Source organism: Protopterus annectens, chromosome 10.part0 (assembly GCF_019279795.1).
Source record: "Protopterus annectens isolate FY-2018-M chromosome 10.part0, PAN1.0, whole genome shotgun sequence".
In the NCBI taxonomy this organism is placed as follows: domain Eukaryota; kingdom Metazoa; phylum Chordata; order Ceratodontiformes; family Protopteridae; genus Protopterus; species Protopterus annectens.
Genome location: NC_056744.1, coordinates 1651744296 through 1651766975, shown reverse-complemented (window position 1 = coordinate 1651766975; position 22680 = coordinate 1651744296). Strand labels below are relative to the sequence as shown.

General features: G+C 38.8%; 1 protein-coding gene across 1 annotated transcript in view; it reads right to left on the bottom strand.

Annotated features, from left to right (window-relative positions):
- The window catches only part of LOC122813859 (zinc finger protein 480-like), a 114862-nt gene that overhangs the window by 67738 nt on the left and 24444 nt on the right, over nucleotides 1-22680 (bottom strand). The window contains exon 2 of the mRNA XM_044086398.1: nucleotides 8008-8103. Within this exon, the coding sequence (XP_043942333.1) occupies nucleotides 8008-8103 (96 nt within the window). The remainder of the gene's footprint in view (nucleotides 1-8007; nucleotides 8104-22680) is intronic.

The following is a 22680-nucleotide window of genomic DNA, read 5'->3' as shown; positions in this document are numbered from 1 at the left end:
TAACATTTAAAAATCACATGATCACATGACTATTGCAGTACAAATATTTGTCTTCAAAAAACCCCATGAAAATATTCGCATATGAGGGTGCGAATGCCACCCCCAATGCCGTACCTGATTTTTGCAAGTAATATTGATTTCCAAAGACAAAAAAATTGTGGGTCTAAGCAAATTCTAGCAACTGTAAGACAAATTAAGTTTTTGGACCCTCTCCCATGACTTTAGCGCATGCCTCTAAGCCCAATTTAGTATTGATATTAGTATACAACGACTTAACGTCCAAGCATGCCCAATAAAAATCATCTTGCCATGTCATACCACCTATTAAATCCGAAAAGTCTTTGCTATTTCTAATATGTGAAGGGACCTTTAACATAAAATTCTTTAGATGTGCATCTAAGAATGTCCCTAAATTCTGTAAATAAGAACCCACCCCCGAAACTATCGGCCTACCAGGTGGGTTCAACATATCCTTGTGTATCTTTGGAATTACAAAAAATCTTGCTAACTTGGGATTTTTGATAAACGATTTCTTCACATCCTGGGGGGGTGAAGAAACCCAATCTTTCACCCCGCTCAAGTAATTCCAAAAGAACACTATTAAAGCTATCTAAGGGGGTTATACGCAATTTTTGATACACTTTGTCATCTGGCAACAAGGCATGGGCCATCTGCATGTATTTCTCTTTTGTCATGATAACCCAGTTGCCTCCTTTATCTGCCTGTAAGTAAACATAAGTATCATTCTTACTACGCAAGAATTTTACTGCTTCCCGTTCTTTATTAAGATTAAACTTTCTTGGAACCTTGCAAAACTTCTTGTACTCTGTCTGTATTTGTTTACACGGGGTTTTCTCAAACAAATTAATTGCTGCTGAAATTCTGGGGGGACAAAAAGAACTGAAACTAGGAACATTGGGAACAACAAGTCTGCCATAGCCCGTAATATATCCCTCTCCTACATGTTCGACTACATGTGCATCGTCAAATTCATTCACACAAGAATCAACAAAGAATTCACAAAATTAATTTTCGTAGATGGATAAATTCGATAAAGAATCATCCTCTGCATCTGTTTCCACCCGTGTTACCATAATGTACTCTTAAACTGAGCTTCCTACAAAAACGACCCACTTCAGGTAAAATATCCCCCAATGTAGGAAGGAACGTGGGTATGAATTTCATGCCTTTCAAAAAAACATTATACATGTGCATACCTAAATTTAAATCAGATAAATTGATGACACTCAATTGATTACTTTCATGAAATTCCCCTAAAGTAGAAGGTGTTATACTTTTAAAGAAAACATAATTAAAGTCACTTGAGAAAAATTGTGCTGGTTCAGAGGAGTAATTTTTAGTCAGTAACACTGTTGGGAATAACATTACCTGTGTGTCTCCCCAGATGAATGCCCCTTTGAGAAAAATTGTGCTGGTTCATTTTTTTTCTATTCTAGGGATGCTGTTTATATGCTCTCTACATAATCTTGCATCTTACTTTATTTTCTTACTTTTTTTAATACAGATTGTCTGCATAACTTTTGCTAACCTCCATACCTTGTATCTTTATCATATTTTGCGTACAGGTTTCTGCCTTACTCACTGTCCACTGCCATCAGTAAGTTCACTACACGGCTGACATCTGCCTGTTAAGAAAGAGTGGCATCAACTCTCCTTAAAAAGTACCTTTCATGACACTCACCAAACTGCTATCATGGAGACAGCGTGTACTTTGAAATACACGATTCTTACCCATCACCAGTTTTAACAGTGCGAAGGGCAAATGCTATGCCTGTGTTAATCTTGCTTGGCCTCACAGATGCCATTCTGCACAACTATTGTACTTAAAACTGTCTACACCTTCTATGTTCTCCATGTTAACCTGTTCTTCAGCTAGAAAGTTTAGGTTTGATTCTCTACATAATATGCAGGACTACTATGCATTTTTACTTCCTTGGTCTTCTCTTCTTCCATCTTGGCAGTCCATTTCTGGATTTATTTTTTCTAAAGATTTTACTTCTTCTACCATGTCATCTTATTTAACAGGCATCTGCTTAGTTAAAAGTTATGCGGTTTACTGTTAAGTCCACTTCCTTTAGCAGCTTGGTTCTCTACCTTAGTTTGAATGGAGGCCAGGCCTTTATTTTCTTTTCCTTCTTTACTGGTACCCTTTTACTTCAAAGGGTAACAGTCCACTTTCAATTGTATTTTCTGCTTTACTTTAGCAGAAATAGGCTCAGATCTCTGCACTCTATTTCTTACCTCACTGTCTTACACTTGCTCCGTTCTGAAGATCCTTACGCTAGGGCCTTTCTTCCACCTATAGCCACTCTGTTTCAGTATTAAAAGTTCTAGAAAGCTTCTGTGCATGTCTCTGTAATGTGCCGATATTCCCCTTAAGTTTTGTATATTGACATCCCTTACGGTTCTACATTCGTCATTCTCTCTTTAGCTCATTTTCATTTCCTATAATAACATTTCTTACAGTTGTAGCTTTTGTCTGTGGACAGAATCCTTCTGACCATCAGCAAGCTTTGGCTCAGTCTTTCAATCTCTGTCTCGTTTAATTTTTCTGTTTCCTTCCCTTCACCAACTTGATGTGTAGAATCCCTTCCTCGATGCTTTAAACAGTTATCTTTTTGAGACTCTCTTCAGTGTCACTTTGTCTATCAGTACACACTACCTTTTTTTTTTTTTTTTTTTACTTTGTCTAAATTTTTCTACCTCTATTTAAAGTTGATAAAAAATAGCTATTAGTCTCACCGTAAAACACTTAAATGATGAAGCTTTTGAATCCATAAGATTCTCAACATAACACAAAATTAACAACGTTACTCAGTTTAAATATAAAATGGAAGTCAATCTTATTTCAAATCCAATTATCTGACCAATATTTAAAATGCAATGTATAAATACTACTACCTAAAACATAGTCTAAAAAGCATTTTAAGGCATATTAAAACATATATTAAGACATCGGTACACATACAATGCATATAAAAATATATATACCATAAAAATGTAATATAAAAGAATATGCAATATTAAAAAAATATATGCAAAACACAAAAATGTCAAGCAGGAACAGAAGGATAAACCACTCCACAGTAAATAAATGCACCTATTCAGGCCAAATTCAATACAACCAATACTGGAATTTATTGAAGAGAATAAAACAAATAAGCGCTTTTGTCCTGACCACTTCAGAACTTCATCAGATAATAAATTTAATCACACAATCACTTTATATAGTACAGAAAAACTGGGTAAAAAAAAATAATTAAACAATTATTACACTATTTAAACTGACACACCCCCATAAAGGAAAAGACATGTAAAAGACTATTATATATATGTAACATATAAAATCTGTATAAGATGGAATAAATAGATGGTAAAAAACTCGCACTGTAGTATCAAAACATAGATAAAATGGGGTTTAAAAATACATAAATAATTATTTTAAAACAGTTATTTTTCTAGGGCTTTTAATTTTAAAAGGGAGCTGATAGAAATGCGTTCATTTAAACCTGGCCAACTAGATGCATTAAGACGCATTTGTCAGTAAAGCTCCCCCTTTTCTAGTAAGAGAGACCAGGCTCCACCTCGAGGTTCTGTTTTAATATTATAAATGACAGTACAATGAAAAGAATAACCAATTTTTCCACTATGTGTTTGCTAAGTGCATTTGTATCTTTTTTTGATTTTATGTCATACAAATGCTCATAGATACAGTTTTTCAATTTACAGTCCATTTTTCCAATATAAAAACAGTTACAACAAATACATAGAGTGCAATAAATAATCCTTTCAGATCCACAATTGTATTTTTGATGAAGTTTTACTTCAATGTTGTTTATCAGAAAAGTGCTACCTTCCTTAATGTGTTTACAATAGTTATACACGGCACACTTTTTTATGTGCCCAACATTATTCATTCTCTTTGGTTTCATCTCAAATATATTCTTTAAGTTTCTGCCCTTCTTAAATACTATGGCAGGATGTGAATCAATAAATGGTCTAATCGTGTGAGTGTGTGCATGTGTGTGCCTTCTGTGGAAGGCTGGGTGCTGGGCTGGCAACTCGACACTGTAAAACCCCACTGCCAATCATGAGCGGACAGGTGATCTGCTGTGGCGACCCCTAACCGGGAAAAAGCCGAAAGAAGAAGAAGTGTGGACCAATTCTTTTCTAAGATTTTTCTTAATGGACAACTGTCATTACTGTATATGGTAATAAAAGACGTGTTATAGTCCCTTTTTATTTCTTGGTTCTCCACCTTTAAGCATCGAGTGGAGTTGTTGATACTGGTGATGCTGGTGTCAATATCTGATAGTAAAGGACTAAAATGACGTCTCTCCCTTTTATTTACTTCTTCCAACATAATATCAGTTACAAATTTGTATGGATAGCCTCTCCTAGAAAATATGGATTTCTAGTTGTCACATTCACTGAGAAAGTCATCCATAACCGAGACCATTCGGACTGCCCTAACAAATTGCCCCTTTACAATGGCTTTTTTCCATTTTAGTGGATGTGTACTTGAATAATGGAGTAAGGAGTTGGAGTGGGTTTCTTTTCTATATATTTTTGTAACAAACTTACTGTTTGTATAATCTTTAATGAGAAGAATGTCTAGAAAGGGCAACTGGTCCATACTATAATTATGTGTGAATTTCAAAAATGTAATAGTAGAATCCATATAAGAAATAAATTCATTGATGTGTTCTGGGGGTCCATCCCACAAAATAAAAATGTCATCCAGGAACCGGGTGTAACATTTTACATAATTGAACATCGGACTGTTGGACAAAAACTTCTTTTCCAAGTTTATACACACTTACTTGAACTTGTTTTGAAAAACAACTTCACCTACTTTAACCGTGAAATATATCTGTAATAGGAGAGGGTGGCAATGGGTTCTTCTTGTGGGGGCCTGTATGCAAATATTGTTGTCACACAATGGGAAAAGAAGTTTTTTGTTCAACAGTCCGATGTTCAGTTATGTAAAATGTTAAAACATATTTTAGAGCATCCACAATATCATTTTAAATTTTCAGCTCTATAACAAGTTCAGAGTGATGATACAAGGGGTGGGCCAGTTGAATTAGTCTTAGAATATAGATAATTGCTCTGGCAATTGAGGTGCAATGCAGTAGACAACAACTATGGGCTGAATGAAACACTGTCCATTTCCAGTTACTTGAAACTCAAATCGGAGTTTTATTTTTCTTGATAAATATAAGGGGTGGTTCACCATCAACATGGTTTTGATTTTCAAGAGTTTTTTCACCATTATGCTGCATTATATACATCAATGGGGGTTGAAAAGGGTTACAACAACATAAAATAAAACATTTAAGGAAGGCTTTATGCAGCATGTTGTCCCGTATAGGTTAGTACTAATGGTGTAAATGTATAGACACGCATCCAGTAAGTGTTTTTATTTATAACATGGTTTCACGTTATTAGTATTTAGTTAATAGATATAGTTTGTTTTTTATTAATTATGTATCTAAGATTTCATGGCTTATTAACTAGGTAATGGCATATTCAGTCATGTTCATTTTAAAACATATAGTGAAGTTTTAAACAATGTATTGATTGTTTTAACATCATGTGACTACAACATTTTGTATTTAACTGGCCAGGAATATGTGTGACTTTGTTAATGTATTCTGAAGAAGTCTGGGGGCGAACATCTGACGAAAGCACTAAATTCATTAAATAACTTGCTCAGTGGTATTTCATGGTCCTCTTTTTTATTCTTTTCAGTACTACTAATCACTTACATTTCCTGCCCAGATGTCTACCCTGTACCATTGTCAAGTTACAATTACACAAACTCCTTCCTTTGTAAGACTAACATTGCACTAGCTTACTGGGTCTGTCCCTCACTTTTACTTGTTTTTACTCTTAATGTTGGCCCATCCTGCCAGGCTGCAATATTCTGATGTAAAAGTCTCTCACATCTGAAAGCAACTGGATCTCATTAAGACGTAGAATTCATACCTCTGCAGATTCTGCTCTTCCTGGCTGAAACTTTGAGAGCAGTGTCTTTTCTTTTGTATTTTCTAGGACAACTCCCTTCTCCAGATTTTGGCTTTTTATCACTGCTGTGGTCACTATCTTCTCCCTTTTTTATGGTGAATATAAGGTTACTGCTCTCACTACATTTTTATATGCATCAATTGTCTACAATGTATGTATGAATTCTCTCTCATCCAACATTTTGCATAGTTTTTGAAAATGAAGGAAGTGACTTCCTAATATTAACTTATGGCCAATATCAAGAAATGCAGCCACAGGACATAATTTTCACAGCCCTGTTTCAAGCAGAGCAAAGTTCAATCCTGTCTGGAGAGGTAGACCGGATGGGCTACATAAGATTTCAGACATACAAGGAAATAATCTCTGACTGCGATGGTGGTGCTGTGGTAGCGTTGTCGCCTCACAGTAAGACATTGTCCTGTTCGATTCTCAGCTAAAGTGTCTTCTGTGTGGAGACATTCATGAATGGGCATACCTTCGTTGAAGGTTGTGCATCAGGGCTGGCAACTCGGCACGTAAAAATCTACTGCCAATCCTACTGCCAATCATTAACAGACCGGAGTTCCGCTGTGGCGACCCCTAACCAGGAAAAGACGAAAGACACAACAACATAAGGAAATAATCTACTTTTTGACTGTAAATCTTATGTTTATACTACACGGAAACCTTGATAAAAGAAATTGTGCTTCCAGAGTCTACAAGTGCTTGAACCACTCAAGCTTCAAAAAATATAGTACATTTTAACCTAGTGACACTGGATAAATTCAGTTATTCTAGATGATGGAACACACATTTCTAAAATTTGCATTTCAATTCTCATACTGGTAATTCGTTTACATAACTTTGAAAAGTGGCCTTTCCCTACAAATATGTAACAAATTGACACATTATTTACAAACAGAACAGTTTCACTAAACATACAGAAAATGTACCCCTCCAATCAGACACTGTCATAAGGGATCTAAGCACATTTGTTGATTTCCTTATCATTTAACAATCATGTCTCCACAGTAGTTCAGGAAAACCTTTTTCCATGGCTCATCTAATTTCAAAGTTATCTCCACTAGATCCAGAGAAGTCTCAATTCTTTACTCGTATCTTAGCATATCCATTATTGAATATAATCCACATTTTGGCATGTATTTGCCTAAACATATCACACAGCTTGAAATATCTCACAGATTCATAAAGAAAAAGATGAATGGCCTCAATAATCTTGGTTATCAGGAGAGACTGGCAGACCTTTCTCTGTATTAAGTTTCTTACACAATGACCATGGTGATCTGTGTGTCCAACCTTTTGTCCAAGAAAGATCCAATCCTACTTTACCTCCTGTTCCATTGTAAAACTAGTTCCACCTCAAATATGTGGTTAAAGGAACTAAGCCTTCATCAGCTGATAAAAAAGACATGGTGTGATACATGCATATCCCAGAAAATGCCTCAAGTCTAGAACAAATGCCACCTTCAGAGTAAACCTAGATAACTGGATGGCCCGCCTCAAATTCTCCTCTGGTCTACCTTGTCTTGCCCTCCTTGAGGCTGGAGGAATTTTTGAATAGAGTTTTTGGCTAGGCTTGAAATGGTCTGCAAACTGATTGCCTATTTTTTTACCTATGAACCTATAAATGATGAAATATACCTTAATTAGTGCTTCTGAGATGCTGGCTAGCTTATTAATTGTATATTATACTTTCTTCTTAAACATTTCAGGACAATTCTACTCTTCATCACTGTCCAGTCGTCAAGACAAAAAGCCACAGCACAGCCAACAGGCTTTTTAAAATTTGCTCACCAACAGCCAGTAAAACATATATGTCATAAACTTTTTTTTTTTTAATTGTAACAAGATAGCTAATTGTAACAAGATAGCAATCTAAAATTTGCAACTGATGCCGTTATGCATTCATCACTCATTCAGTTCAAGACTTCTTTAACTAAACAACAGTTTCCATACCTGTATGTCTGCAATTTCCTTCTCCTTTTTGATTTGCAAATGTTCAAAATGTTTTACTCTGAACTCTAGAGACGTTAATGCAATTTTCAGTTTGTCCTGTGGATAAAAAGAAATAATTAAGCCACACAAATGAAAGTGGACTGCAAAAATCAATCACAACTAGAGTTTAAATATAACAGGAGTTAAGTTTCAGAGAGCAATATTAGGAGTACCTAGACAATAGATAACAATGGAAATAAAGTGGTAGCATAAAACATATGGGAAGACTGACAAACAACTCAGTCATAAATGACAAGCAATTGTACGCGATACATACAATTATACATACAAATATTTCAAGCATGGACATTAATACCCTTCTAGCGTGCCAATATATCAAAACACATGTTCCCATAATAAGTGTCCAGTCTGTTCTTAGAACTTGCTTTAATGTAATTTGGTAGTCTGTTCCATGTATCAACTACTCTGTCAGGGAACCAATTAGTACACTTCTCATTCCTATAGAATCTTCTACATAGGTTGTCTGATGATTCTACTTTTTGATAATCCCAAACATTCCTAGAGGTAGTTGTCTCTAAATACCCTATATACCCGAATACGATCACCTCTTAGACATCTGTAAGTGACACTGTACAAGTTCAGATATTTTAGTCTTTCATAATAGCTTAAATTTTCACATCCATGGATGCCTTTAGTATATTCCCACTGTACTCTTTCCAGTTTACTCATGCTTGTTTTCTTATAGGGTTTCCATATTGTTATTCCATACTCAAGTTTGGGTCGAATGTAACTAACAAACAATGGTTTCATTATTTTTGATTTCCTAAACTTTATAAATCTTTTTATACAAACTATAGTTCTACAACTATCATTAACCAATCGGTTGATATGATTACAAAAATTCATATTTGAATCTACCCATATACCCAGGTCCTTAAATGAGGCAACAGTTTCAATCACTGTGTGCTGTATTAAATATTCACCTTTCAGTTTATGTCTCCTAAATCTCATATGCTTAGTTTTTGATGTATTTATCAGCATATTATTCTCCTTTGCACAAATGGTCAATTTAATCAAGTTATTTTGCAGACATGTTGTAGATCAGAGTGTAACGTGTGTGTGCTATGTCTTTAAGAAGCATGCGAGACTGTGCGTGCATGTATAATTCCAAACACATGCAATCCCTAGTGTCATTTTGTAGAAGCAGCCAGTGATTGAGCATGTATGATCACAGTAGTTTATTTGTATACAAGTTACTTAAGTCATAGTCAATAAGCCCCTACAGTGACGTGCTTGTATAGAGCAAAGCTGCTTAAACAGAACCCACAAAGACTTGTTTATTCATATACCAAGATGAAAGCGACATGTGCCTTATCTATAACACATGTAATCAGTTTACCCAATTTCAGGTCGTCTGCATATAGGCTGTAGAACACCTCAGATGAAAAAGTTAGAACCGAAAGATACTTGTAGTAAGGGCCTAGGACAGAGCCCTGTGGGGGACGCCGTGGCTGTAACCAAGGATTTCACCTGTCCAGTTGCTGTATGATACTTCCCATGTCTTATTTGTAAGCTATGCAGCTATCCATATTATCAAGAATACATCATTACCTAGTTGTACTAATGTATTAATCAGTGTTTTGTGTATGACCCTGTCAAATGCTGAAGTTAAATCTATATAAATTACATCACAGCACAATTTTTCACTCATAGTTGTTATTCTATTGTCATAGAACATCATGTTACGGTGTAATAGATCTATTTTCAACATATGCATGTTGATATATGGTTTCAAGTCCCAACCTATCCTCTTCTGACAATAACTTATCCAATATTACATTCTCCATTATTTTTCCACAACATGAAAGTAGACTTAAGGGTCTATATGACTGTGGGTTTGTCCTACTCCCCTTTCCCTTAAAGACAGGTTTGATAAGCGCATGTCTCCAGTTTTGAGGAATTTCCCCATTCTTATATGACCTAGTGAATAACAGATATAATGGTACTGTAAGTTCTTGCTGAAGTGTTCTCTGGTCATTGTTACTAATTCCGTCTCCTCGCTGTGCTTTCTTTGGATCCAGTGTGCACAGTTCTTTTTCAATATAATCTAATTTGATTCCAGTACCTGGAGTTACCTGGATGTCACTAGGATAACTTATCACTGTTTTGTGGAGCCAAACTGTTTTGTATACAATTTTGTAAATATATCTATAATCTGTTGTGTCTGAGAATAAATTTTAGAATCTGCACACAGTTTATCAATTTGTGTGTCTTTACTCCTTCCACATCTTATGTATCTATAAAAGGATCCCTATTATGCTCAATATCGTTATATAAATTTTCTTGATTTTGTTTCACACTATGTATAATCTGTTTGTCCAGCTTGTTTATTTCAGTTTTCAAAGTTGTAGTTCGACCTCTCGTCCATTTCTTATATTTTTTCTCTCTCAATCAGATATCTTGTTCTTATGGAAATATATCCCCCCAATGTTGTATGCCTAGATCCTAATGTTAAACATTTTTTTTTACTTTTTTTACACTCAAACAATTTCTCTTTCAAAACTTTCTACATTCCATCCACAGTTTTTCCACTGAACACCTCACTCCAGTTAGTTTTATATAGCAACTTTTTTGCTTCCCTATAATCTGTAATTACCCTTCTGTGCATTGCCTTAGATTTCAGTTTGGCAGAATTAACTAGCAACAAATTAATCTTTATAACCCCATGATTACTGCACATCAACGGTGGTAAAACTTTGACTTGAAGTAACAGTAATTTCTTTGGAAACACAAAAAATATCTAGTATATTCCATCCCCAGTAGTTTTTTTTTTTAACAATCTGAAGCAACTGTTGCTCCCGACTATACTCCGTGAATAATTTACTTACTAATGTTGAATCATTATTACTCCAGTCTGTTTATGGGAAATTTAAGTCCCTAGCTAATATTTTTCTCTCCTGTGTTTCATATAAGAAATGTATGAATAACTCTAGGTCATCTGAACTTGACTTTGGTGGTCTATACACTCCAATAATTGTTATATGTTCCAGGGTTGCCTTTATTGTCAGACTTACAGTCTATAGCATTGGTGTTATCATTGAACATGTAATAATCACAGGTCTCATAGCTATCTTTAATCCCACTCATAACACCTCCACCCAATTTTTTGCTAAAATGTCTGTTACAGTAAAAACATTTATACCCTGACAGAACTGGTTTCCAGTCATTGTTCTTTAACCATGCTTCACAAACAATAACATCAATCTTGTGGGAACGTAGCAAATTTTCCAATAAAAAAACTTTATTATTAATGCTCCTAGCATTAACAACCATAAGAGAGGCTCAAATGTTGATGTGAACTGTTAAATTTTCGACCTGGCAAAAATCCTCCCATATTTGTCAAATATTGTAAAATATCTGCTGCAAAAATTCTCTTCACTGATTTTGACAAATGCACACCATCCTGTCTGAACACGAGTGCCCAAAACAAGGCATGGATGCTCTACACATTTCCATTTTTTAAAAACAGGACATTTTTTTCCATGTAGGTATTTATCCAAAAAAATCTTTCATTCACAGTGACCTGACTGTCCTTTCTATAGGTGACTTGTGAAAAATACGTCCTAACACCAGTGCAAGCTATACTATCTAAGAGGGTTGTCAGTTTCCTACTAACAGTCAGAGAATCCTTGCAGGTGACATCATTTGCACCAACATGAATAAAAATGGATCTGTATATCCTTACATTAAGGCATTCCAAGGCTTGTTTTACATCTTCTATTTTTGTTCCTGGCAAGCATAACACTATTCAATGCTCATTATCATCACTGCAAATATAAGTACCAGTTCCTCTAATAATTAAATCTCCAATTATAAGAATATCTTTACTGGCCATCCCTGAAGAATCTTCAGCTTCTAACACGGTAATACCCGCTCTAACAATTGTTACGAAGGATAGATCTTCATCATTATTAGTATTAATCCAACTGTTTTCATTGTGTATTAAATTCTAATCCAGCTGGTATTGTAAATCCACAGCTTGAGCATGTAGTCAACATCTGACTTTCTCTTTTTTTTCTTAGAATAATGTTCTTCAATCCTTCCATATTCAGTTTTGGTTTCTTTCTTTTCACTTGCCTCTTTTCTACCTTCTCTGTTGGAAAGACATTGCCTTTTTCTGTACATTGAAGGTTTATTCCGTCACCTGTGTATTACACAACAAAGCAGTGTCCTTTTTACTACGTATTCTCTTTCCTTTACAGTCATTAATCAGTTTCTTTTTCTTCATTGTTATTTGTTGTGAACGTCTTCCTTTTTCTGTTTCCTTCTAAACAAACTGGATCCTCAGAGTGCTGAATACTGGCATCCAAAATTCCAAAGTTGTCAGGGGCATTGACTTATTTCATAGGAGGTTGAATGATTTTTGCAGACAATAGATGCATCATTTCCTAAATGTGTTCTATTTGCTCTATGTCTAACATTTTTTTCATCAGTCCTGTCATTAAAATATGAAACAACAGTTCTCCAAGCCATGCCAATTGCACAAGTGCAATCGTCCTCATTAAGTTGAGATTTACTTCTAACAATGGTAAGGAAATCATCCAACTTTTGATACGAGGAACACAGATCACCAGTGTTATCAGCTGTTACCTTTAAATATGCATAGCATTTATTACACTGTACAAGTTATTTGTGCATTAGCAAATCATTAATTACGTACTCATTTAAGGAATCCGGATATATTCTGCCAGCAGTAAGCTGTCTGGAGATAACAAGGGTACCAAACTACCACAAGAGGTTATATCCTATCTTAGTAAATGGGAAAGAGAAACACAGCCTCTGACCTAACCATTGTGAAGCCTGCAATGGTTAAAGAGGAGCACTACTTGCCTGGGAAGTGTACTCCAGACAGAGCTTTAGGAGGGATCCCATTCCAAATACCTTTGGCTAGAGTTCACCTTGGGTAGGAGGGTGGAAAAGGAAGCAAGCAAGTAGGTGTGTGTGAGGACATTCCTGCAGAAGTCCCGATAGGGAATGATTTTGATAATACAGTACCTTGCGTGCATGCAGTTACATGCAGTCAGGCTTAAAGACAAGAACATGGGTCTAGTGGCCTGGGGGGGGGCACAGACCAACCGCAAACATGAAGCCAGGACTGGTGTGTTGATTACTTCAGAGAAGGAGCTACCCTGTAGTAGTGAGACTGAAGGTGAGCCACAGCTGCTTGTAGGTACTGATGTTCCCTTGGACAGAGTGACTACAAGGGCAGAGTTGAGTAGTAGTAGTACCCAGGCTGACAGTAAGACACCATTGTCAGAGAATACTAGACTTCCTGTGGAAGGGAAGCTGGGAAGGGTTACCAAGAGAGAGTTGAGACTTAACTCTCAGACCCTACATTACAAGGCCTGAGGGAGGTATCCAGTGAGGCATCTGATTTTTAAGGGAAAGAGGAATCTGTATACTGGGAAAAAGGATTACTGTATAGAGAGTGGACTGCTGAAGGAGGGCTAGAGGGTGAGAGAATACAGCAGTTGGTAGTGCCCAGAGCCTACCATTTGGCACTTCTAACCATAGCCCATGATATTCCCTTTGCAAGTCATATGGGTATAAAAGCATACAAAGGGATGTATTATGCAGAACTTTTATTGGCCTGGGATTTCCAGGGATGTAAGATGGTGCTGCAGGATCTGTGAGCAGTGCCAAAAAGTAGGCAAGGTAGGAGACAAGGTGAGAGCTCCTTTGATATCTTTGCTTGTGACTAAAGAGCTGTTTCAGAGGGTAGCTATGGATATTAAGGAGCCTCTGAGTACCCCAAGTTTCACAGGGAAGAAGTATATCCTAGTGGTAGTAGATTATACTACCAGATACCCTAAAGCAGTGGCCCTATCCTCCATTGAGGCAGAAAAGGTGGCAAATGCTTTGTTAGAGATTTTCATCAGGGTAGGTTTACCAAAAGAAATACTGACTGACAGAGATGCCAATTTCATGTCAGAGCTGCTGGCTTGTCTGTGGAAGCACTGTGGGGTGAAGCACGTGAAGACTACCCCTAGCATCCCCAGACTAATGGCCTGGATGAGAGGTTAAACTCTATACTAAAGACCATGCTACAGACAGCACAGTGGTGCAGCGGTAGCGTTGTTGCCTCACAACAAGAGGTTCTCCATTTTGATTCTTGGCTGGGGTGCCTTCTGTGTGAAGTCTGCATGTCCTCCCAGCATAGCCGGCCTTAGGCATAGGCCAACTAGGCAACCGCCTAGGGCGCCGCTCTAGCAGGGGTGCTTTTCCATTATTTATTTGGTGTAGATAGACCAGGATGGGGGCACCACATGGTGTGGTGGGGTGCCGTGGACCCCTTTTGTCTAGGGCACCAGTTGACCTAAGGCTGCTCCTGCTCCCAGCATTCTTGTGGGTTTCCTCTGGGTGCTCTGGTTTCTTTCCACATTACAAAGACATGCATCTGGAGCATTTCTCCCAGGCCTCTGCTGAAAATTGTTTTTGTTCCAAGTCGGACATTCCCAGTAAACAAATATTAAATAAACAACTGTTAAATAAATAAATAAAATTTGCAGACCAGTTTAAGAAGGAGTGGGACAACTATTTGCCCCATCTGTTTGCTTACAGGGAGGTGACCTAGGAATCCAGAGGTTTTTCACCCTTTGAGTTGCTGTATGGGCACAGGATGAAGGGACCTCTAGATCCGATTCGAAATGAGTGGGAGGATAAGTATGAATCCCACAAGGAGTCTATTGTGGCATAGGTCCTAAACCCCAGAACAAGGCTCAGGAAACTCATGGGCTTGGCCCAGGAGAACCTGGCAGAAGCCCAACAGCAGAAAAAGGTCTGATATGACAAGAATGCTCGAGTCAGAGAGTATGCTTTAGGGCAGCAAGTTATGGTTCTCATTCCTGCCAGACACAACAAGCTGCAGGCAGCTTGAGAGGGAGCCTTCAAAGTGGTAAGGAAGGTCAGTGCTGTTAACTACATGGTGGAACTGCTAGGCAGGGGCACAAATTGTACCATGTTAACACCATGAAACCTTACCATGATAGGGAGCACCTGGTGTTCAGTAATTGCAATAGAAGGCAGGAGGAGACTAAGGGGGGATATATGGCTACAGGGAGCCAGCCAGCAAAATCCCAAATTGCTATGGTGGAGCCTAGGGTTGCAGACATATGATGGGACAGTGCAGCATCGTACTGGGGTCAGCAATGCAAAGGCAGCTGGAATCTCAAGGCAGGGAATGGGGTAGTGTATTCCCAGATAGACTTACCCCTCTGAAGCAACGTTTCTCAAGGGTCACTTGAAAAACTAGCTTGAGTCTTCGGGGGGGGGGGTGTAACAAAAGGAGATAGACAATTCCAGAATAGCTGGGCTGGCAGTAAGTGGTTGTGTCTCATTTGTAAATACCAACATGATTCATATGCCTGTGTTACAAATCTATTAGAACTGTATGTCATATTGTACAGACGTGCGCCAATGAGATATTTTGTAAAGTACTGAGCAGAAATGTATATACACTATTGTAACTGTTTACATGTATACATTTTATCAATGGGAACTGAAACACAAGAAGTCAACTTCAGAAGAACAGCTGAAAACTTAAATTACTTTATAACCAAGTCAACAGGAGACAGAATGTTTGTAGTAGAGAAGTTTTTTGTATGGTCTTTAAATGTGGAGGAATGTAAATTATTTTACGACTTCCACCATTTGCGAAAAGATCCAAGGTCTATGTATGTTCGCAAGTAGATGCTAAAATCAATGGTGGTGAGCCTGGGAAATGAAGTCAGATGACAAGAAATTATGTCATTCTGCAAGTATCCCAGCAGTAATATTTGGAATATTAATTTAAGAAGTCTCAGAGAGAGAGAGTGCATTTTTATTTTGTCTTTGACCTGACAACATCAGCTGGAAGACCCACTCAACACATCTGTCTTGTTGCTCTGTAAGTAAGTTAACTAGGGTATAGCATTTCTTTTAGATATAGTCAGGAATATAGCAAAGCTTAACTTAGATAATTTTTCTTTATTTGAGACTGTCCTGCAATGTTCTTTTAAATATTTCCTGTGATTTTGAACTCTGAAGTAACTGTGATTTTACTGAAAATGTTCTTCTTCTTTTATTATTAAATATATTTAAACCTCTCATTGTGACTGATATATTTAAGTTCGGACATTACTTGCATACTTATTTGGTGACACTGTTGGCCATTCCCAATAGCCTTACTCTTGGTCAAACTACCATTTGATTAATAGTAACATTACACAGTAGGATTGGACACCCTTTAAGGGTCTTAAAGGAGCGGATAAGGAGTTATTGGTGGCAGGCGAAACTATCTTATAGTCTGGGCAGAAGGGGGCACAGCTAGTAAATCTGTGCCAGCCTTTCCCCAGGTGTGCATGTCTGCATGTGTACATAAATCAAACCTCAGAGTGTGTGTGTCAGCTACTTGGACAGGGACACAAAGCACTGATTGGACAGAGAGGGTGCTGGAGGTCTTGGCTTGGTCACTCAGCTGAGATCTCAACTCTACAGCTGTGCCAGTGGGGAGTTTTACTGGGGATCTGGAGAGAGAGAGAGAGAAACCAGCCCTGGACCGACTGTGGTTTCTGTGTGCTCTTAAGGGAAATTACACTTTATGCAGAGAGATGCATTTGGAAATAATGCATGTGAACTTGTCATCCTCCCAGTGTACGTCACCCACTGGTGGTAGTGGTGAGGATTGGCTCCTTGATTACTGGGCCAGTGTTGTGACCCTTTCATATTCATGACACACACACACACACACACACACACACACACACACACACACACACACACACACACCTTTTAATCCCATGTTTAAATCAACACACACACACACACACACACACACACACACACACACCTTTTAATCCCATGTTTAAATCAACAGTGGTGGGTTAAACCCAGAGAATGGGAATGGTCATCAAGCAACTAAAACAAAAAGGGACAAACAGTTTGTGTAATGCAGTCATAATCAGAAAAAGGATATCTTGATGGGTAAGGGCTCCATGGATACTTGGCAACCCATGTCCCTACCCAAGGAATACTATACTGGGACAATTATGTGGGCTACTAGTTTTTCACTAATGTGGTTAATGGCATCTTCTTGCAAATACATGCACTTAATTGCTTCATACAGTACTGACCTTTTTTAGTTACCAGACAATTTTGGGTAGCAAAATACTTGTCACATAAAGTTAACTCCATCCAGTGACGGTCTGCTAATGTACAACCTACATAAATCACACACATTACATCATAGTTTTATACTAGGCTGTTGTTACACAGAGCAGTTTGTAACCTAGCCTCAAGATTCCGTTTCTTTCTGTTACTACCTAATTTTGTCCCCCTTTATTATGGATTTGAGGGACAGTACCAAGGTGACTTTCCTGGTTTCCCATCCAGCTGTACAAGTTGCACCTGTAGAGATTCAGGGAGCCACTTCACTTTACATGTAAGGGACGGCAATTCCATAAGAGAAGGGTTGTTTGAGATAGATCTCTCTCATACCAGCAGGTCACATATATGATTCAGTACAAATTCAGTTCTCTACAGTAGGTGTTTACAGCACTGCTTGTTTTGTAGATGTGCAGAAGGTCAAATAAGGCTGGATCCTTCAGGGCAAAAGCTAGAAGGATCCAGCAGAAGTCCTACCTCAGGAGTCAGTAAGTTACAGAGAAAAGAGAAAGTGCCTTAAAAGCAGCCTGTGCAGCACAAGTAATACATGTCCTTGAGGAGATGCTGAAAGCCCTTCGTAGCAGGCTTTCTTCCCTCTCCTTGTATCCTTCTTGCTAAAGATGCCATGGAAAGAACTTCCCGCCCCAAGGGTCAGCCATTAGGGAAGAAGAAGGTGAAAAAGATAAGACTGGAATCTTCCCCTGCCCAGCCTCTGCCGGATGTTTCTCACAAGGTTGTTATGAACCTGCAGGCTCGCCTGGCTGTGTTGTTGGATTTCTCTGCTGGAATGGGGTTGGAGGCTGGCGAGGATACGGCTGGCAGCACGCCCAACGAGGCTTTGCATGTGTTCATTTCAGATGTTCGGGGGAGCCACAGTTGATTATTCCCGAGGGGCCTAGGGGGGTTCCACAGATTCTAGTTAGCAAAGAAGTTCTTATTATGGTTAATAAATGCCATCCTGAGTCAGAGTCTTTTCAGTTTTTTTAGGGCAGACGTTCCGTTAAAAAAAGGAACAAAAAAACTAAACATGTTTCTTCTGCTCCTAGGGAGCCACAAAGTGATTGGCAGGCCTTTACTCAGGGGTTATTTAATGCTTTAATGTCATTAAAGCCTCCTCCTGCTCCTCTTTGGTTCTCTACTCCCCTTAAAAGGCCTAGAGACAGGATTCTGATGAAAAATCCTTGACTTATTCTACTCAAAGTGTTTTTCCTTTGGACTATACATGTGTATATTTACACACACACACTTTATATATACGGGATACTCCTCAGAAGTAGTATCAGGACTGTATATATATATATATATATATATATATATATATATATATATATATATATATATATATATATATACACACACACACACACACACACACACACACACACACACACACACACACACACACACACACACACACACACACACACATATATATATATATAAAAATAAATATATATATATATATATATATATATATATATATATATATATATGGATTCGTATCACTTCACTGAAAGACCATTTCACTGACACTCATTTCACTGAGACCAAATCACCTAAAGTTCATTTCACTGAAAGTTCATTTCACCTAAAACTCATTTCACTGACAAGTAGTACTCTAAGGCAAGTCAAAGGTATATGACATTTCCTTACTCTAGTGCGATCCTGGTGTTAGTATATATAGTTAGGGGGGTGTGGGGGGCATAGGGGGCATAGCCCCCCCCCCACTTAATTTTGTTTTCTGCTGTCTGGTTTTGTTTTGCATTATTTGGTAAAACCCAACTAGGTGGGGGTGTATGCCCCTCACCCCACCCTAACTATATATACAAACACCAGGATTGCACTACAGTGAGAAAAAGGACATATACCTTTGACTTGCCTTACAGTACTAGTCAGTGAAGTGAGTTTTAGGTTAAATGAACTTTAGCATACACACACATACATACAAAATTCTCTTCAGGGACACAATCTCTAGGATGATGGAACATTTTAAAGTGGGACTGTGCTCAGGTCTCTGAGATTCACAAGAGGTACTATAAGTTACTGCAGATGAAATCTCATGAACCTCCAGCTATTCCTCCTATTTTGGCTTCTTTGCTGGATGCTTTTTCCAATGCCTCTAAAGCTCCTAATTCTCTGCCCCCTGCTCCCAAGAAGCCTGATAAGTTTTATAGGGTGGGGTGCATGAGGATTGTTTTTTTTTTGTATAAATGCCCTGCTGCTGTCCCCTCTTGTAGCCTTTGATAAGCCATCTCCATTGTTTCTTTCGCCCAAGTTACTGCCTTCTGACATGGACAGTACAACCATGGAAAGGCTGACTAAGGTTTACCTTTCTGCTACTCTTGGTTTTAGGGCTATTAATTATGAGACTCATATGTCCAGGTATGTCATGGCTCTTCTTTCTCGGGCATGTCAACCATACCTCTCAACCTCTTAGTGCAAGAAATCTGGACAAAGCCCAACAAAATGGGGGGATAAAGGCCAAAAAATAAGGACATATTTTAAAATATTGCCCCTACTAACTTGTAAAGTTGCTAGAGTAACTTGGTTTGTTTTAACATACATTTTCTGAAGGATTTGAAGTCTGAAACTCAAATTTATGTAATTACTTAGTGACTTCAGTCCTCAGATAATCCCAGTGACTTGCCAGAAAAACACACATTTTTTATGAGAAACAGGCCACAAATATGAGTCAAAAATCTGTACAGTTGAGAGGTATGCTGTCAACAGTTATTTGTTGCTTAATTTTACCTGTAGGCTAACACACTCAAGAGCGCTAGCAGTTTAAAAGCATTTACTGTCTGTTTTTCCTCTGTTTTCTGCAAAAAAAAAAAAAAAAATCTTGTTTTCCTGCCTTACTGAACTAGAATAGTCCAGTCTTCAGAGTTTGCTGATTTCTGGGCTTTGGCTTGGTTCCTGTGCTATTCCGTATCCTTATTTGGATAAAGGGAAGCTTCTTTGTTCACCAGTGGGAGTGGGGAGCACTGAGCAGCCTATTTGTCACTAGAGCAGTGGTTCCAGCCAGAAACTTGTACTCTATTGGCCATTTTGGGTCAATTCCTAGCTCTTTTCAACCCCCTGCTATAAAGCCCGCTTTAGCTTTGTGATTTAGCGCGGAGTTGCCCATAGAGCACCATCGGGCAGTGTCGGTTAAACAAGGTTAAACTATTTCTGGCCCCGTAAAGTCTGCTCTTCAATTTTTCCCTTAGAACTTCTCTACTTGCAATCTAAACAGTCTATTCTCTATCTCAAAAGCTCAGCACTTGCTCCTAAAGCATTTTTATATAGGTAAGTACTTATATACTAAACAAAGTACTACATTAGCCTAGAATCCCCTTGAGTACCCATTTCCCTATAGGTCCCTTCTGACTCAGTTACACAGCAAACTTTTTCACTTTTTCTAGCATGTCGAAGGGTCAGTTGCTAGCGTCCTCTCCTGTTCAGCTGGTGAATCTGGGCATCTTGAGGCAATGTTACAATTGCCTCATGTACACAGACAACCCACTCCTTCTCCCACAAAACACAAACACATGTGAGAGATGCAACTATATAGCCAAACTGGAGGCTGAGCTCTCTCAACTCAGGACTGGCAAGACCAGACAGGAGGAGAAGGAAACCACGCACACCACAAACCCAGTTTCACATAGAACTATCACAACTGCAAAACAAACACATAAACACACAAAGACATACTGGAGGCACTGATCAAAAATCTACCAAAACTACAGAGGCCTCCAAAGCAGACACCCAAGCAACTGCCACCTCAAGACATAAGACAAGCAACACATAGTTCTCAAAGTCAGTGTGCTAAACAGTCACAGCCCTTAAGGCCAAACACAATGCCAGACACACTTGTTATAGGTGACTCCATAGTCAGACACACTGACGTCCCACTCACCAGACTGAACAAGGAAAAGATCACAGTAAGCTGCCTGTAGGGCGCTAGAATCCGCCATATAACACAAGCACTCAGGTCACTCCACAGCAAGTACAAGTATGACTCAGTCATTGTCCATGCCGGTGTGAACGACCTGAGACATACCTCCCTGGACTACATGAAAAGAGACAGAGGAGCTCTCAGATTATGTAGCCCAGGCCGGTATGACCCTGACCCTGAGCAGTATCCTACCCTCACCAAGAATGATGCCACAATACCGAGACAAAATGATCAGCTTTAATAATTGGCTTAATTACTGGTGCCATTCTAAGGGGATCCAATGTCTGTCTGCCTGGGATGACATGCTTGACAAGCCACGCTGCTTCGCAAGGGACGGCTTGCACCTGTCACCCCTGGGCTTCCGGATATTGGCAAAGTCTCTTGCCACCCCCATAGTGCCTTTTTTAGGCAAGGCTCAAATGATAAACCTACCACCCTAGAAAACAAAAATGGAAAAAAACTAAGGGTAACACTGCTCAATGCCAGAAGTCTAAACCTCAAGATGCACGCCCTCGAAGCCCTCCTCAGTATGGAGAACATCGATGTCTGTGCTGTGACTGAAACCTGGTTCAAGGCTCCTGAGAGCACCCCAGCACTATCAGGTTACATCTCATATCATGTGTTCCGGACCCAAAATCTGGACCGAACCACAAAAGGAGGGGGAGTATCCATATTCATAAAGGATACCCACACCTCCAGGTTAGTGGCAACGCACGAAGCATCGGAGACCATCCAGGTGCAATTGACCATAGGTAAAACTGCCCTACAGTTTGTAGCATGCTACAGACCACCCTCTCAAACTCAGGAAACCCACACAGCCTTCCTGAAGACACTGGAGAGTATGAATGTCTCTCCAAACACCATCATATTGGGTGACTTCCACTACCCAAACATAGACTGGGAAAATTACTCAAGCCCCAACACCCTAGCCTAAAGGTTCCTGGAGTTCATAAACTCAAATGCTATGGAACAACTAGTCACCATTCCCACAAGAAGAGAAAATATACTAGACCTGATCATCACAAACATGGGGACAAAATGCTCCACACCAGAAGTATATCCCTCATTGGTGAGATCAGACTATAAACTAATCTCACTGGAGATCCACATCCCGCCCCCAACCCCAGCAAAAAAGACCACAGTGAAGAACTTCTCAAAAGCAAACTTCACACTTCTTAATACTGGAGTGGTATCCTTCAAGGCCCCCGAGCCAGTGGAAACCACAACCCACGCTGCTGAAACCCTTACAAATGCCTTCTACGAGCACCTCCAGGAATGTATGGATCAAGCAATCCCTAATAAAATAAAGACCCTTTCCACCAAAGGCAGGCACCCGGTCTGGTGGACCCCAGCCATAAACAAACTCTACAACAAGAAAGCTACTACATGACAGAGAAAAATCCCTAAAAGGGAAGGCATCTCTGATCAATACTAGCAAAAAACTACGATCACTCATAAAATCATCCAAGGCCAACTTTGAGAGAAAAATCGCTAAAGACACAAAAGACAATCATAAGGCCTTCTTTAGCTATGTT